Raw genomic sequence first — 17,815 nt, forward strand, 5'->3', positions numbered from 1 at the left:
TCTTTTTTTTTTTTTTTTTCAAGGAAACTTTATTGAAAAGAAGTCCGCTGCCATTAAAAATGGAAAGAAAGGAACTCCCCTTATCTCTAATGTGGTACATGTGTACAACTGCTGACGCCACTGTATCGATACCCTTAAAAAGAGCCCCTGGAGAGACACAGTTCCTCTTACATATTGTCACATGTAGAACATGAAGAGCTGAGTCGTGTTTCATGTCTTGGGGGAAAATATGCACATCCACATCAAAGATTTGTGGTAAATGCTTTTGCTACATTGTGCACGGCATCAACCAAAAGCCCTGTTCCCATAACTCAAATACCCATTTTCACACATTTTGCACAGCGTGCTGTAAGCGTTGGCTTTTTTTTGTTTGTTTCTTTGATATATGTTTTCGAGTTGGCCCTGTACAACAAGCATCAAAATTTTGACTTGCCTTCAGTGTGAAGGTGTAACAAAAGTAGCAGATGTTGACACCAGTAGAAAAGCATTTGTCTGCTGAGGTTTGGTTCATGTTATATGATACGCCTTGGTCATATAAAATTAAATAGATACATGCACAAGGGAATTCCCCTTAGTGGCTAAACAATTACAGATGTGTAAATCCCCACTCCGTGTCCAAGGCCAATCTCCTCCCTTTGACAGGAGCACAATATCTTCACACAGCTCTGGGAAGCAGCTGGCTGCTCATCTGAAAACAGCTTTGTACTTTCACCAAAGACAGTCAAACGAACTCGTGATTAATTCGTAGGTCTGTATCAGCAACATTATTGTTTTTTGCTGAAGCACTCAGCAGGCTTGCATGCTTTCTGGGATATGCATTATCACGCACCTGGACCAGACATGACAGGGAAAGTTCAGGGGATTTTAGAAAAGAGGAACTGTGACTATTTAAGGGAAACTGGTGAAATGTAGAAGAGTGAATGTTATTCAACACTCTATATGTGCCCTTCACTACACTTCACAGACTATATATCTATATCTATATATATAGATATATAGTCTGTGAAGTGTAGTGAAGGGCAAATATATATATATATATATATATATATATATATATATATATATATATATATATATATATATATATATATATATATATATATATATATATATATATATATATATATATATATATTCCCCACTAAATTCCCTTTTTAAAATTCCAATAACACAAGAAGTGACCACACATATATTTTTGGCCAATCCATGTATGGTCAACAAAACTTCCAGCAGCATGCAGAGCTTCAATCATGACTTCATTTTGGCTGTGTGAGGGGAATTTTGGGATATTCATGAATCACTCGCAGTGGCCTTTCTAAGCGTTGCCATGTCACATCCATAACATGTCAGGACACATGTCCATTCAGTAATGACCTTCAGTGAAAAGAACATGTTTCGTCATACTTGACTCCACCAAAGCATAACAGCATTTGTCATTTTCCATAGGTGCAATCAAGATCATGTAACAGAGCAAAGTCAGTTACAGTGTTTTGCTGGGATGCTAGAAACAAATCCCTTGAAAATCAAAAAGGAGGTTCAGTTTTCAAGCCATACATTCAACCGGTTTCAAGCTAATGTGAAATCCGCAGACAACCAAATTTGCAGGACCTTAAGCCAAAATCTCAATTCTGCAAAGCCCTCGCGAAACATTTGCATTAAAAACCAATAAAAAAAATAATATTATAGAATAGTTCACCCAAAACTGAAAATTAGCTGAAAATGTATTCACTCGCAGGCTTTCAAAAGTTAGTTTTGTCATCTGAATGCATTTATTTCTTACAAACATGCAGCTTTTCTCTTCTCGGGATGATAATTGATAGACAGGAGTCTTGTGGATTATTGTGATGTTTTTATCAACTGTTTGGACTCTCATTCTGACGGCAGCCATTCACTTGCATAGGATCCATTGCAAGTGAAGTAATGCTAAAAATTTGTTTGATGAAGAAACAATCTACTAATCTGCATCTTGTATGAGTACATTTAAAGCAAATCTTCCTCTTTGGGTGAACTTGGGTGTTGGGTGATCTTTTAACACCTAAATCTTAGTTTGTAGTCAATATTATGTTGCAGAAGTGACTTCATTCACTCTTTTCATTACAGATTAATAAAATGGGAAGTGGTGACAGGGACTTTTTATTTCGGTGATTAAAAATGTCATTGATCTTTGATTTATCTCTTTTCACCCACGCTGGATTATAGTCATTATTTTCCATTTATAGTGGCTTTATTTTGGACAGTGACCATTATGAGTGTTCTGGTATTTACACACTTCCAGATTCACACCATCGCGAAGCCTGATCTGCGCTGGCACTTGTGGAAAGACTGTGAGAGAGCAGGAAACAGCTCTGACATACTCCCACAGTCTAACTCTCCGAAGATGAACTGGGTCACAAGGGGATTTCAGTGTGGTAGGTGTTTTAGAAATAGCCCTGTTTCTCACCAATTCATACACTTCAAATATCTCGGTGCATTTCTTTTCTGCTCTTGTCTGTTAGAAAAACACCACTCTGTTATCGGGCTGAAATTAATAAAAATGCACATCCGATGCTTCTTTTTTTGCCTAATCTACTTGCCTTAAAGCATTTGATTTCTCTGCATGAGCTCTTCTTCTAAGAATCCAATACCAAAACCTAAAGGAAGTGAGTTGAGATAAGTCTGAACCATTTTCTCCGAAACAGAAATATCTTAATGATAAGATAAGAGAGCATTCACACCCGTGTGGTCAGCACCTTCTGAAACGCCAAGTCAGGACAGCCAAACATGTGCCTCAGAGGTCTGGGGTCATGAACATTTCACCTCAGATTCATACATCTGTATTTAAGAGATTAAAGTTTGTTTTTCTTAACCCTGAGGTAGTATTATCTTTGATAAGATTATTGAGGTCTAAAGGTCTATTCAGAGAATATGCACAGTGTGAAAAACAACCACAAATTATAGCTGTGAACTGTTTTGAATCCGTTAATTAAATGTTCTAGTCACAATTTAAAGAGGGGTTTTAGAGGTTAAAATGTTTATAGTGGACTAATAAAATGCAATTAGTTGAGTGCTTTTTGATAGTAAGCACATTTTCTTTATATGTATATTTTAATAATCACTAATGTTGTCTTTAAAATCTAGTTAAATTCTTCTGCCAAATGTACTTCCAAGCATTTATGGTAAACAAAAACAAACAAACAAAAGTTGCAATTAAGCGCATTTAAATATATTAACTTAAAATAAAAATATATAATTAGACACTATAGATAAATTATAAACAAGTAGGCTTAGTGAACAATTGAAAAGTGTTATTACATCTTTAAATATATGTATATATATATATATATATATATATATATATATATATATATATATATATATATATATATATATATATATATATATATAAACAGTCATTTGAAATGCACTTCAAAAGTAATACTTTTTTATTTGACATTTTCACAAAATGCTCTTTTAAAAGTCTACTTAAGTGCGTTAAAAGCATTGTCATGGAAGTAGTCTACTCTCTTTAAGTACACTTATGTTTATATGGCATTTTATTTCATCAATATTATATTATCAAGTACAGATTAAAAAAAAACCCATAAATTAGCGGGCCGACAGTCTTGAACAGAGGTTAAAACATTATGTAACATTTCTTTAAGTGCAAAATAAATAAAAAAGTGTCTGCACGAGAGTACTACAGTGACCCGGAAAAACAATCCACAGCTTCCGGGTCATTCGTGCATGTCGCTATTCTGTGTAGTTTGCAACACTTTTGCAATTTTAGGTTTAATACATTTCTTGTAAACATGTCCCGGGGTTCTAGCGCGGGGTTCGACCGTCACATCACCATCTTCTCTCCGGAGGGAAGACTTTACCAAGTAGGTGAGTACGAACGACTTTATTTGACTTAAATAAGAGCTGATAAGTGCAGAGTCATGTCGCCTACAGAGCAGCTCAACTTCACTCTCTCTTACTCCAAAATAAAGCACAGTCTCTTCTTCTTATTATTATTATTCTGCCACGTAAAATCTATTTCAGTCTTCTAGTTTTTATATATAAAGTCCCATTTCGCCCAGTAGTTAGCCGTTAGCAATAGCAGAGAGTGAGTGATGGAGAAGGCTCACTGATGTTTAATGTAATAATCCTATCAAAAACACATTTACTGATTTCAGTTTAAACCTTTTTTTAGTATAGTATTGTATAGTAATTAGTCTAATGCAACAGTGATGTGCAATGATACATGTGTTGCTGAGAAATATTTACCATTTCAACCGCAATTTCCGCTAACATGCCAGTTTTGGTGAACAATATATGTAAACAACATGGAAATAACAATACATCTTTGAAACAGCACGGTAATAACAGTTGCATCAGAAGCATTAATAATAATGTTTAATTGTTAAAGCATAATCGTAGAATATTGTATGTATTTAAACAGTCTGAGAAGCAGTTTTATTTAATTATATAAACATTATTTTTTTTGAGTGTTGAAGCTTATTCCCATAGAGGAATGTGCCAAATTTGTAAATAAACTTGATAGTAACTTTTAACCTTTATCAAATTTTTCCAGAATATGCATTCAAGGCCATAAACCAGGGTGGTCTGACATCAGTTGCTGTTCGGGGGAAAGACTGTGCTGTAGTCGTTACACAGAAAAAAGTGCCAGTAAGTCTGCTGTCATGTACCCCTTTTCCACCAAAATTATTCCAGGTTGTCTGACAAACATCTCTCCAAATCGTCCATTGTTTTACTGACTTGAGAAAATAAACAATAATGTAATTGTCTATGTGTCATGACCTACCCACAAACAAAGCAACACACAAACATTAATTTTCCACCCTGGAGTCTCTTTTTTTGTGGTGGAGACATGCAGAACTGTTGGTGGAAAGGATGACTTTATTAATGTTACTGGTAAGTTGAGATCTAAGACCATCTGTGTTTTCCAGGACAAGCTGCTTGATTCTTCCACTGTCACACACTTATTCAGAATCACAGAGAACATCGGCTGCGTGATGTCAGGAATGACAGGTACAGATCTCTTCCACAGATTTTCATGATGTCTGCTGGAACTGATGCGCTCATTAATGGCTTGTGTTTTGCGTTCAGCTGACAGCAAGTCTCAAGTGCAGCGAGCTCGATATGAGGCCGCCAACTGGATGTACAAGTATGGTTATGAGATTCCAGTAGACATGCTTTGTAAAAGGATCGCTGACATCTCTCAGGTTTATACACAGAATGCAGAGATGAGGCCGCTCGGCTGCTGTAAGTCAACACTTGCTGAATTATCAACACACACACAAAGTCATTTCATATGTTTTGTTTCAATTTTCACCGTGATTTTCAAGGGTTTGTTCCAAAACAGTCCTTACATTTAAAGTCGTGGCATTAAATGTTGTATGTTTTCATATATATATATATATATATATATATATATATATATATATATATATATATATATATATATATATATATATATATATATATATATATATAAACATCTAAACATCCGTAAATCAAGATACATTTACTTGAAATGAAACCATAAGATATAAAGTCATGTATTCTGAGAAATTGAACTAAATAAAGTGCGTTTATGCTTTAAAAGAGAACCATTATCTGTCAGTGGGATCAGAAAACATGTTTCCCCTTTGAATTAGACAAATTTTTCTGAGTTTTAATCATACTCTCAGTTAATCATACTCAAGAGTTTCACAGAAAACACGTTCTTATCTTTTGTTATGTTTCTTCTCAAGTAAATCTTGATTTGGAAATCTATAAGCATTTGCACTGGAAAAATACTGAGAACAGTATCTTTTTCTTTCTTTCTTTTTGCAAAAAATACAGAAAACATTTTTTTTTTTTTTGTAGTGTGTAAACATTATTTCCATATTTAGTGGTTGGAAGCAGATGTTTAGTTCACCCCAAAATGAAAGCTTTGTCATTAATAACTCACATGTTGTTCCAAACCTGTAAGACCTTCGTTCATCTTCAGAACACAAATTAAGATATTTCTCAGAAAATTGTTTCATGTTCCCAAGTCCAGAAATGTAGTAAATACATTGGTAAAACAAAATCAGTGGCTTTGCTATGCTACGAGAATACTTGTTTTGCGCAAAGGAAACAAAAATAACATAATTTACTCAACCATTCTTCTCCCCCGCGTTAAATCTTGCGCCATTTTGGAGATTATTACAACGCATATGCACGCTTTTTCTGATTTCCCCCCCCCCCATAAACAACACTTATTACACACATTACATTCATGCATGCGCTTTTCCCCCAAACGTAAACAACGCTGATTACTCTACTAATGACGGAAGACATTAACTCGGGAGAAGAATGGTTGAGTAAATTATTTTTGTTTACTTTGCACAAAAAAAATAAATAAAAAAAAATTACGTATTCTCGTAGCATTGCAAAACTGAAGCTGAGCAACTGATGACACATGGACTGTTCTACCAATGTATTTACAGCGTTTCTGGACCTGGGAACATTTCAGTTGTATTCCTGTCTATGGAGGGTCAGATAGCTCTCGATTTCATAAAAAATATCTTAATTTGTGTTCTGAAGATTAATGGTCTTACAGGTTTGGAACGATATGTAATTTAGAGTAATTAATGACAGAATTATCATTTTGGGGTTAACTTACCCTTTAAGACTTGAATTTTACTTTTGTGAAATGAATTAAAAGTAATGGAGATCAGTAGTATTTTTTTATATAATTTTTTTTATTCACATTTAGAGAACATTTACATTGTGCAGTGTTCTTTTAGTATCATATATACTATTAATAGTTTTTCTTAATTATTTTTAATTAATAGTTTGAATAGTTTTTTTGTATTTTACTTTATTTGTTTAAAGTTTTGTTTTGTTTGCTCATGAAATTTGAATGATAGTACAATATTGAAAAATCATAAAATTTAATTTCTATTAATGTTTTGGTAAATAAGAGATTAATCAGTTTAAGTGTATTGATCTTTTGGTAATACAAATATATTTTTATTTAATAAAAAGAAGAGTTTGTCCATGTCCATTGAATGGTTGTCCACCCTGTCCTTTTGGGGAATCCGCCCCTTTAAGAAAAGGCTATTCACTTTAGTGACAACAGATTTTTTGTCTCCTCAGTGACCAGGACAAATTTTCTTTGTAGGAGTTAACTTACTTTCAAAGCTTAACATGTCCACCCTGTCGGCATAAAATATGCCAAAATTGATCAGAATACAGTATTAAAAAAAATGTTATGTTTAAAGGGGGGGTGAAATGCTCGTTTTCACTCAATATCCCGTTAATCTTGAGTACCTATAGAGTAGTACTGCATCCTTCATAACTCCAAAAAGTCTTTAGTTTTATTATATTCATAAGAGAAAGATAGTCTGTACCGATTTTTCCCGGAAAAACACGACCGGCTGGAGGCGTGACATGTGGGCGGAGCTAAAGAATCACGAGCGCCAGTAAGCTTTTGCGTTAAGAGCGTTTGGAAGCTGTGACATTACCGTGAGGGAAAAAACATCCAAAACAAACCATGGCTAACAGTCAGATTCAGCGTATATTTATGATCCAGAATCAGATCCAGAGGCTGAAATTTAACAAGAGCAGCATCAGCAAATGCGTCTCTATGTGGTATGTACTGAAACTGTATATATTTGCTTAGCGGTTTTGGAAGATGACTAAGTTCCACTTTATGTCGTATTTTTTTTTTTTTTTAAGCTGTACATGTGGAAAGTGCAGTTTGATGACAACATCGCATGTTGTTTACTTGATGTGCTTACGCGCCGATAGCTAAGTTAACAACACAGAGATATTGGAAGCAGTTTTACTCACCGCCTGCGGTTCCAACACAAGATCATGACCCTTTTTCGTTGGGACTGCATTATCCTTAAGAAATAAACGATACGCAAATCCGTCGTCAAACTGGGCCTTGTTTGTAAAACAAGCACTTCGAAATGCAGGGAACAAACACAAACACTTGCACAACTCCGTTGATGCTCTGTAAAAATAAACTCCATCCACTGGTCCCTTAATGCTGTTTTTTCTTTGGTAATCTGTGCAGGGTTGTCTTACCCTGGCAACCAAAAATACACTTCTTTTGTGACATTTTGCGACGCTCTCGGTCTGATCAGTGAAATGTCTGTGCTGCTCAGCCTCGCTATACGGGAGCGCGCGCTCTTCCGGCAGAAGTGCCTTAGGACCCATATAAAAAAAAAAAACTTTCCGAAACTTGTGACAAACCGGAAGAGGTATTTTTGGAACAAAAATACTCCTTCAAACGTACAACTTAATTTTTGAAACTTTGTCCATGTTTAGCATGGGAATCCAACTCTTTAACAGTGTAAAAAACTCAGTATGCATGTGTAATGATAAGACCTTTGTAATCATCGGGAAGAAGGAGGCGGGAACTGGCGCACAATCAAAATACTTTAATAATTCAAAAATAAATACAAAATGGCGCACCAGCCCCTCACTGTCGACTGGTGTGCATAAATAAAAAGCAAACACATGAAATATTGTCCAGGCCTGGTCCTCTCTCGTCCTTCACGGTCGTCGCTCCAGTTTTATATCCTTCCATCTCCTACGTGGGACTCGATACTGGCGGTGGGGCGCAGGTGCAGCTCATCTTCAATCACTACACCTGGCCTCACTCCTCGTTCCCACGCCTCTCGGCCCCGCCCCACTCGCCACAACATGAAATAGCATTTCACCCTCCCTTTAAATATACCAAATTCTCATCCACAACCAAATTAAATATTTAGCTAGTTATAGTTTATTATGAGCTAATATGCCAGTTGAAGCTTTATGTTCAGCGTCAAACTGAGGAAAGACTGAACCCAAAGTGCGTAAAGAAGGAAAGGTGAAGGAGCAAGGTTCATGGTTTGGGGGATGTTTTCTGCAGCAGGAGTTGAGCCTCTTATATAGATACATGGCAGAGTGAATTAAAATGTTTATCAGATCCTCCTTCAGCAAAATGCAGTTTCTTCCCTGCAAGCATCTCCTAAACCACTTTCTAAATTCATGCAAGACCGAGCCCGAAGCACTCAGCTGAAGCGAAGAATAATGAAATGGCCAGGCCAGAGTCCTGATCTACACCCGATTTAAAATCTCTGTAAAATAATGGGTGAAAGTTCTTGCTAAGAAACCCACTACAGTAACCAGACGAGGAGTGGTCCAAGATCACACCAGCGCTGCGTGAGAGACTAAACATGTCCAGCAGCCGCAGATGCACTGAAGTTATTCAAAGCAAGGCCCTCAACACTTCCTACTCATTTCTGACAGCTGAAACTCTCGAGACTTTTAGTTGTAATCTCCCTTCATGCTACAGTTGTTAACTAATTTTGATCACACATATTTCACATAATGTTTGTTTTCAATCAACAAAATTGTTTCCTTAACTCTAATAACTTTGATATTAGGTTGTTCCATTTATTATTTATATTTACTTTACTTTGTTTAAAGGTGTTACATTTATCTTTATTAAACCTGCAGAACCACTATTAAAAGAAGTATCACAGCTTACATCCTCGAGCTTCAATATTTCATGTTGGTTGTTTGTGCACAACTTTCTGTACGAAGCTCCTTTCCTTTATGTGTTGTGTTGTGGTATCTGTTCCAGGCATGATTGTGATTGGTGTAGATGAGGAGCTCGGGCCACAGGTGTATAAGTGTGACCCAGCAGGTTATTACTGTGGCTTCAAGGCCACGGCTGCAGGAGTCAAGCAGACAGAGGCTACAAGCTTCCTGGAGAAAAAAGTGAAGAAGAAACTTGACTGGACCTTTGAGCAGACAGTTGAGGTACATTTCACAAAAACATTTGATACAGCTTCTGCAAAATGAAGTCCAGCTGCTAACATCTACATCGCCCACATCAGCACCCCAGGGTGTTTAGTAGATCTTTATCTAGTCAGCACTGCTTCTTTGGAATGGAAACAGCAACTTCCTCTAAACTTGCTTTGCTCAAGAATGCAGTTAAAGATATTACAGAAAGGATTGGTTATATATGCTTGCTTCCTCATTTATTACCCAATTTCTTTGTAAACAGTATTGCTAATATATGTTTTTTGAAGCTTATGAAACAAGGGAAGGTTATATCAATATACCGCTTGCTACTTAAAGGGATAGTTCACCCAAAAATGAATGTTCTGTTATTAATAACTCGCCCTCATGTCGTTCCAAACCTGTAAGACCCTCTTTCATCTTGGAAACAAAAACCAGAATAACTTTATTCAACAATTTGTCTCCTCCGTGTCACACTATAGTGCCATTTTTGGTATTTTTTACTTAGTATCACATAAGTAAACAACGTTTTGTTTATTTTTTGTTTACGTGTGATACGCTCTAAAATGGTACTATAGGGTGAGGAGACATTGTTGAATAAAGTTATTTTCGTTTTCTTTGCACACAAAAAGTTTCCTCGTAGCTTTGTAAAATTACTGTTGAACCACCGATGCCACATGGACTTTTTTTAACGATGTCTTCGCTACGTTTCTGAGCCTTGATCGTGTTAGGATCCTTGCTGTCTATGAAAGGTCAGAGAGCAAAAGTATTTCAATTTGTGTTTCGAAGATGAACGATGGTCTTCTGGGATTGGAACGACACGAGGTTGAGTAACTTAATGACAGAACTTTAAATTTTTTTTGGTGCGCTTTCCCTTTAAAACTCAAATAATTCAGACTAAAAATAGATTTTTGATTTTAGGACGTATGCTACTTTTAACTATTTTATATACATCCTAAAGCTAAAAATCTATTTTTACTAGATTATCTGTGTTTCATAGACTGTTAATTGAATAAGCAGATTTGCACTAATAAACAATTTCCATCCACAGACGGCGATCACTTGCTTGTCAACTGTTCTGGCGATCGATTTTAAGCCATCGGAGTTGGAGGTAGGCGTCATCACAGCAGAGGATCCGAAATTCAGGTGGGTGGAAGAACCGTGTTTCTCACCATCTGCACGGAGAGACCTGCACTCTGTTCTAAAGAAAATCACTTCTAGAAAGACAGTCGATGGCTTCAGTTTTGATATTTGTCAAATGATGCAACATGGCTCATTTGTGTCACATTTGACGTGTCCGAATGCCAGATGCGTGTTATAATTAGAGCGCACGGATTATATTTTACACTGTTGTGGCACATACACTGACTTTCTGGTTTGCTCTGTTCCAGGATTCTGTCAGAGTCAGAGGTGGACACTCATTTGGTGTCTCTGGTTGAGAGGGACTGAGATCTCCAAGGTGCTGCTCACAGTATTCAGATAGGATCCCGTTCTGAGCTTTTGTTCTTATGTAAATTCCCCGTTCCATTAAATACATTTTGAGAAAAATATGGTTACGCTTCCTGTTCTCTTCCTTTCTCTTTTTCTTCACGTGTAGCAGAATGCTTCAGGGGTGAATGTGTTACTGGGGATGTCCCCGTCTTACACATCTTTCATTTTCACTGCATCCCGTGTTTTCCCTTGCTGATTTGACAACAGGGAAATCATTTACAAACCTGTTTTTTCATTTCGTGGAATTCTTTGTGGACTTTGAGCATCTGAAGTGTAACAAGAGTCAATTAGGGCAGACTAGAGATCACGCAAGGAACGTCAAACACATGCTTTTGAGTTTAATCACACTGATGATCTGACTCATCCTCATTCTGTAGTTCAAGGTGTTTTTCCAAAGAGTGACCCTGGACCCTGGTCTTAAGTCCCAATAGCCAAAATATTAAGTAAAGATTGTGTTCAGTGAAGATATTTAGTAAATTTCCTACCATAAATATCAAAACATATTTTTTTATTATTATTATGTATTGCTAAGAATTAGTTTAGACAACTTCAAAGGCGCTTTTCTCTTTTTTTTTTTTTTTCTTTTTGCATCCTCAGATTTCAGGTTTTCAAATAGTTGTGTCTCCAAATATTGTCCGATCCTAATAAACTATACATCAATGAAAAGTTTATTTATTCAGCTTTCACAAATATGAATTTAAAATGTTTATTTCTAAGAAATTATCATAGTAAAAGATCCGCAAATACAGGTTTCATCATATATATATATATATATATATATATATATATATATATATATATACACACACACACACACACACACACACACACACACACACACACACACACACACACACACACACACCGCATTCCAAATTATATTGTTCTCTGATTTTCATAATTAGCCAATCCAAATGACATTCAGTATAATTTAAGTCATCAACCATTCGAATTTTAATCGAACAAACCTCCTGGTGATAACCATTTTTTTTTTAAAAACTGAAAAGCGCTGTTCCAAATTATTATGCACAGAGTTAAGTTATTTTATAGGTTATAGAAGAACTGAAAATGGGCATTTGCAGCATTAGTTGGTCATAAATCAAATGCCATTTCAATCAAAAACATCCTAACAGGGCAAGTAACATCTTAACATAGGACCCCTTCTTTGACATCACCTTTACAATTCTTGCATCCATTGAACTTGTGAGTTTTTGGAGAGTTTCTGCTTGAAATTGTTTGCAAGATGTCAGAATAGCCTCCAAGAGCTGCCGTTTTGATGCGTACTGCCTCCTACCCTCATTGATCATTTTACTTGAAGTCAGGGGAGGATGGTGGCCATAGCATGGGTTTCTCATCTTCTATGCACATAGCAGCCGATGACACAGAGGTATTCTTTGCAGCATGAGACTATGCATTGTCATGCATGAAGATGACTTTGCTATGGAAGGCACAATCCTATTTTGTACCATGGAAGAAAGTGGTCAGTCAGAAACTCTACATACTTTTCCGAGGTCATTTTTACACCTTCAGGGACCCTAAAGGGGGACCCACCCGCTCTCCCCATGTTTCCGGCACAAAACATGACTCCGCCACCTCTTTGCTGAAGTCGCAGCATTGTTGGGACATGGTGGCCGTCCTCCAACCATCCACCACTCAATCCTTCTGGACTATCCAGAGTAGCACGATGCTCATCAGTAAACAAGACTGTTTGAACATTAGTCTTCATGCATGTCTGGGCCCTCTGCAACCATTTCTGCTTGTGAGCATTGGTTAGGGGTGGCTGAATAGTAGGTTTATGCACAACTGCAAGCCTCTGGAGGATCCTACACCTTGAGGTTCAGAGGACTCCAGAGGCACCAGCAGCTTCATATACCGGTTTGCTGCATTGTAATGGCATTTTAGCAGCTTCTCTCTTAATCTGATGAATTGGTCTTTCAGACACCTTCCTCATTCTGCCTTTATCTACACCAGGGGTGACCAGCCCTGCTCCTGGATATCGACTGTCCTGCAAAGTTCAGCTCCAACCCTAACCCTATACAGGACAGTCGATCGCCAGGAGCAGGGCTGGTTAACCCTGATCTACACAAACCCTTCTGTACTCTCAATCAGCCACAAATCTCTTCACAGTACAAGGATCACGTTTAAGTTTTCGTGAAATATCTAATGTTTTCCACACCTTGTCCAAGGCATTGCACTATTTGATGCTTTTCAACAGTAGAGGGATCCTTTTTCTTTCCCATATTGCTTGAAACCTGTGGCCTGCTTAATAATGTGGAACCTACTTCTTAAATACTTTCCATTTAATTGGACTCATCTGGCAAACTAATTATCACAGGTGTCTGAGATTCATTTTCAGTGATCCAAAGAGCCCTGAGACACAATACCATCCATGAGTGGGTGTGTTTTTGTGACATATCAGGACACAACTCTGTATAATGACATGGGTATGACACAGGTATTACAAGGAGAGGGTGATTTTTGAGGACATAACCCATGTCCCCATTTTTCAAAATGCTTATAAACCATACAGAATGAGGTTTTTTTTTTTTTTTTTTTTGAGAAAATAAAAATGCACAAAGTTTCCTGTGAGGGTTAGGGTTAGGGTTGGTGTAGGGCGATAGAATATACAGTTTTTACATTATAAAAACCATTACGCCTATGGGATGTCCCCACTTTTCACAAAAACAAACGTGTGTGTGTGTGTGTGTATATATATATATATATATATATATATATATATATATATATATATAGAATGGAATTAGAATTCTCACCATGTGACAGTGATGAAGATGATTACAATGTATGTCACATTGAGATCTTTCCAATGGTTTTAAAAGTATGATACTTATTGTCAGGAGAACAACGCTATGGAATTTCCCTAAAATTCATGATCTCTGGCTCATCCGTCTCCAGAAACATGATTAATGCCTTTTTTTTTTTTTATACAAGCGCTATGACTTCAAATTAGGTGGCGAGCTGAATAATTCATAAATTGCACTTTGATCCATCATGTGTTTATGTCTGATCTGTTCATACAGACACACACGTAATGTAATTCTAGCATTGAATATATAATGGATATGAACCTCACTCCTCTAGTGGTCGGCTCTTTTATTTTTCTTTCTTGTGGGGAACTTCTTACGGAGCGTGAGTCAGATATTCATGACTCCACTTTAGCAGACCCAAGGAATTTTATTCAAACTATAGTGACGCATCTACGTGACTCATGCGTTCCAGAAAGGAAATGATACAGTAACTGTACACACTGAGGGCTTTTTTTTCTAAACCGAAGTCATGGGCTGGTATTCCCACCACAACAGGGGTTTACATGTTCTTTCTCAAGTTTCACAACTCAGAAAATTTCCCGGCCTTCTGAAATCACTCCAGCACATTCAATACAAGAAACACCCCGACTCCGAATTGATGTCATTTGTTTTGTTTTTAATGTAAAAAATACTTTCACAGTGTCATATATAGACTATAAACATTATCGACAAGTGTTTCGGTTCACATATTTACAAATATAAAAATATATCTCTCTATATATTCACAAAATATACATATTTTCCCAACTCTTTGGCTTCAAAAATGTTATTAACGGTTTTGGTCCAGCTATCTTTGGGGTTCTTTCCATGTTGAACAGCACCACCGCTATCATGCCCTCAGGAGGAGCTCAGCTCTTCTTTTCCACTTTAGCCGAGTCCCATCGAGGGATTGGCGTCCTAGGATATGGGGTCCCAGACCTTGAGACAGCACCTACAGCCTTTGCTGCTTTGCATTATGGGTAATGTTGTACTGAGGGCAAGACTATCTCCCACATAACTGGATGTCATCATACATCTGTTAAAAAAAAAAACGAGAAAGACATAAATATAAACGGTCTGGATCTATAAAATGATTTTCACTAGATCACTATGGAATATAAAATTCAGGAGCGGTTTCTCAAAGAAACTTACACAGTCTTCATCAGACACACACTCCTCATCGCTCTCCTCTGATTCGCTCTCTGGCATGGCTCTGAGCTCCTGGGCCGTCCGGGTGTACAGCTGCCTCTGGATCTCGCCGTTCTGTCGTCCGAAGGTCAGGTGGTACGGTGTGAATCCACCATAGGTTAGACTGTTAACATCAGCTCCCAGAGCAATGAGTGTGTGCACCAGATCCAGGTTCTGCAGGTCCACGGCCAAATGGAGTGACGTGCGGCCGCTACACTGCTCCTGAACGCAATAAGTCATACATTAGCTCTCTTTTCAAACACATATGAGAGTCATTTGTGAAGCTGGAGAGTGTTTTAAACTTATACCGTACCTTTGCGTTTACATCCGCCCCGAGCTGGACCAGCCTCTCCACCATTGAGAGGTAGTTATTAACAGCTGCTATATGGAGACACGTGTGTCCTGTAATTAAAAACAAAGCATTGTATATTAAAAAATGCTCTTTTATTAACTCAAAAACTTGTTTTTGTGATAAAAAAGAATGACAGTGCTGCAATTGTACTCAAGACTGTGACTTACCGCTGTAGTTTGGGGAGCTGAGAATGGAGTGCAGATGCTGGGTCTGAATCTGAGTCAGTACTGAGAAGCAAGCTAGTGACCCTCTTTTGCAGGCGATGTGGAGGGCCGTGTTTCCACTCTGATCGACCAGCCGTGGATCACAGCCGGCCTTTAGCAGTCTGTCCACCATGTGTGGCTGTTCTGTGATGACGGCGAGATGCAGTGCAGTCTGCAGATGGAGGGTGGAGTTTAGTCGGGCTCTTATTTTGAGGTCAATGGTGTGTAGTATTGAGTAGTTGTGTGTGAGAGCTCAATTACCTGTCTTTGGTTGTTCTGTCTGTTCAGGAACGGGTCGTTCTGACACTGTTTGATCATCTGGATGGCATAATCTTCCGCCTCGTGAATGATGGCAAGGTGAAGATACCTGGAAAATAATGTGGGAGGGTGTTTTTTTTAGAAAATATTTTAAGAACATTCTCAGAGGATGTGGTTTAGCAAAGGCACACACAGCACGAGCAGGCGGCGTTTCGCAAGAATGGAGTTTTTTAAGGTTATTTCCACCCAGTGTGGCTCCACACATCTGATACTTTATCTGCGCTTGGCCGCGCGCCAGGGACTTTCCTGCATGCGCACTCGGCTTCTCAAGCGCCGCCCACTTTGGGCGCTGCTCCAAGATTTGTTTACTTCCGCAGTTTAGCGATATTTCGCAAGTTTAACTTTTTGCATCACTTCTCTAAAACCTTATGGAACACATGTTTTTTTTCTGTTCACAATTACAAGCTGTAGACTCAAAATTGCTCAGTTGGTCCCAGTAGAAATTGTAAAAAAATAATATACTTGTGTAGCTAGGCGAAGGGAATTTAACAATAAATGCATTGTTTCATTTAATGTGATCAACAACAATTTTAGAAACTCTAAACTAGGTTTTGGTCATAATTGTTGCAAGTTGCATTCAATTTGTTACTTTGTGCACTTTTTATATGTATATGTATATAAAAAAAAACTTGCATTGCATTATTTCTGTCTTTAAAATATATATATTATAATAATAATTACACTTACGTGTCTCCATCCTCAGTGACTTCTTGTGTCCAAGATTCACATGTCCCCTTTGGATTCGCAACCGGGTCTTCAAAACGCAAAATCTCCATCTCCTCCACAATTTTCATATACTCGTCCTCCTTTAGCGAATCCACGCCGCTGTCGACGCGCTCCTCCAGGTGTTGCATTTTCCCGTTTTTCATATCCATTTCATCCATATCACAATCCTGATTGTTGCTCGTGCGTGCTCTGTGTACATCCATCGCGATGCTCACTGTATCGCAGTCTTCAGTGAAGTGCGTGGAGGGCGGCGCGACGCGCTTTTATAGTTGCGCCTCCGGTTCCAATACGGCTCATCGGGGGATTTCCATTCGCAGCTATCTTAACTCTGCTCTGAAAAGGGGAACTCGTAGCGGGCTTTTATTTAGAGAATTTCCCTCAAGATGACTCCGCGAAGTAAGAATGAAAACCAGTATTTTCCTATTACACATTCAAATGTAACCTACCTGGTAGAGGGCTACACAGTAAACCAAGCTCGCGGGAAAATGAATGACAAGAGAGCTCATGAATGAAAACCGTGAGGAAGGGGACTATTAATAATGCAGGAAATATATATGCAGCTAGAAATAGCACTTGAAATCAACTTTATTTTTGTTTGTTTGTTTTCATTATGAGGTACAGTGACCCTAAAAGTGATTGTTTTTGCATTATGTAACAAAGTAGGTACTAATTGTCATTTATTTTAAAGAAATAGAATATTTTTAAGCTGAGCATTATATATATATATATATATATATATATATATATATATATATATATATATATATATATATATATATATATATATAATGGATATGTGTTTAGCTTGAAATGTGTTATATTTCTTTAAAATAAATGAAAAAAAAATAATTTCAGATTTGCACATGTTTGTGGATGCTGTTAATGCGGTTATACTGCTATAGGACGCATGTGGGAACTTTCAGGGGAATTGCATTCAGACATTCACCAAAAATCACCTTGACACAAATTCTGTATCTGGG

General features: G+C 37.5%; 2 protein-coding genes across 2 annotated transcripts; one reads left to right on the plus strand and one right to left on the minus strand.

Moving 5' to 3' along the window:
- The first annotated feature begins 3,677 nt into the window (after positions 1 to 3,677).
- psma6b (proteasome 20S subunit alpha 6b) lies at positions 3,678 to 11,300 on the plus strand. Its single transcript, XM_052587258.1, has 7 exons — positions 3,678 to 3,864; positions 4,553 to 4,647; positions 4,929 to 5,010; positions 5,089 to 5,244; positions 9,590 to 9,768; positions 10,802 to 10,896; positions 11,142 to 11,300. Exons 1-7 carry the CDS (start codon positions 3,789 to 3,791, stop codon positions 11,197 to 11,199), a joined length of 741 nt encoding a protein of 246 aa, XP_052443218.1. The 5' UTR covers positions 3,678 to 3,788; the 3' UTR covers positions 11,200 to 11,300.
- Positions 11,301 to 14,664: 3,364 nt separating this feature from the next.
- On the minus strand, positions 14,665 to 17,090 carry nfkbiaa (nuclear factor of kappa light polypeptide gene enhancer in B-cells inhibitor, alpha a). The gene is made up of 6 exons (XM_052587154.1): positions 16,797 to 17,090; positions 16,053 to 16,158; positions 15,756 to 15,963; positions 15,550 to 15,638; positions 15,201 to 15,458; positions 14,665 to 15,084 (listed from the first exon to the last, which is right to left on the minus strand). Exons 1-6 carry the CDS (start codon positions 17,036 to 17,038, stop codon positions 15,052 to 15,054), a joined length of 936 nt encoding a protein of 311 aa, XP_052443114.1. The 5' UTR covers positions 17,039 to 17,090; the 3' UTR covers positions 14,665 to 15,051.
- Between the last annotated feature and the right edge of the window lie 725 nt (positions 17,091 to 17,815).

This window comes from Carassius gibelio, chromosome B20 (assembly GCF_023724105.1).
Source record: "Carassius gibelio isolate Cgi1373 ecotype wild population from Czech Republic chromosome B20, carGib1.2-hapl.c, whole genome shotgun sequence".
NCBI lineage: Eukaryota > Metazoa > Chordata > Actinopteri > Cypriniformes > Cyprinidae > Carassius > Carassius gibelio.

Coding starts and splice junctions, on each gene's coding strand:
- psma6b (XM_052587258.1), top strand. CDS start 3,789: ATGTCCCGGGGTTCTAGCGCGGGGTTCGACCGTCACATCACCATCTTC. Junction 5,011..5,088: donor CGTGATGTCAGGAATGACAG/GTACAGATCTCT, acceptor TTTTGCGTTCAG/CTGACAGCAAGTCTCAAGTG. Junction 10,897..11,141: donor GCAGAGGATCCGAAATTCAG/GTGGGTGGAAGA, acceptor GCTCTGTTCCAG/GATTCTGTCAGAGTCAGAGG.
- nfkbiaa (XM_052587154.1), bottom strand. CDS start 17,038: ATGGATGTACACAGAGCACGCACGAGCAACAATCAGGATTGTGATATG. Junction 16,159..16,796: donor GTCACTGAGGATGGAGACAC/GTAAGTGTAATT, acceptor ATTATTTTCCAG/GTATCTTCACCTTGCCATCA. Junction 15,085..15,200: donor GTGTGTCTGATGAAGACTGT/GTAAGTTTCTTT, acceptor TTTTTTTAACAG/ATGTATGATGACATCCAGTT.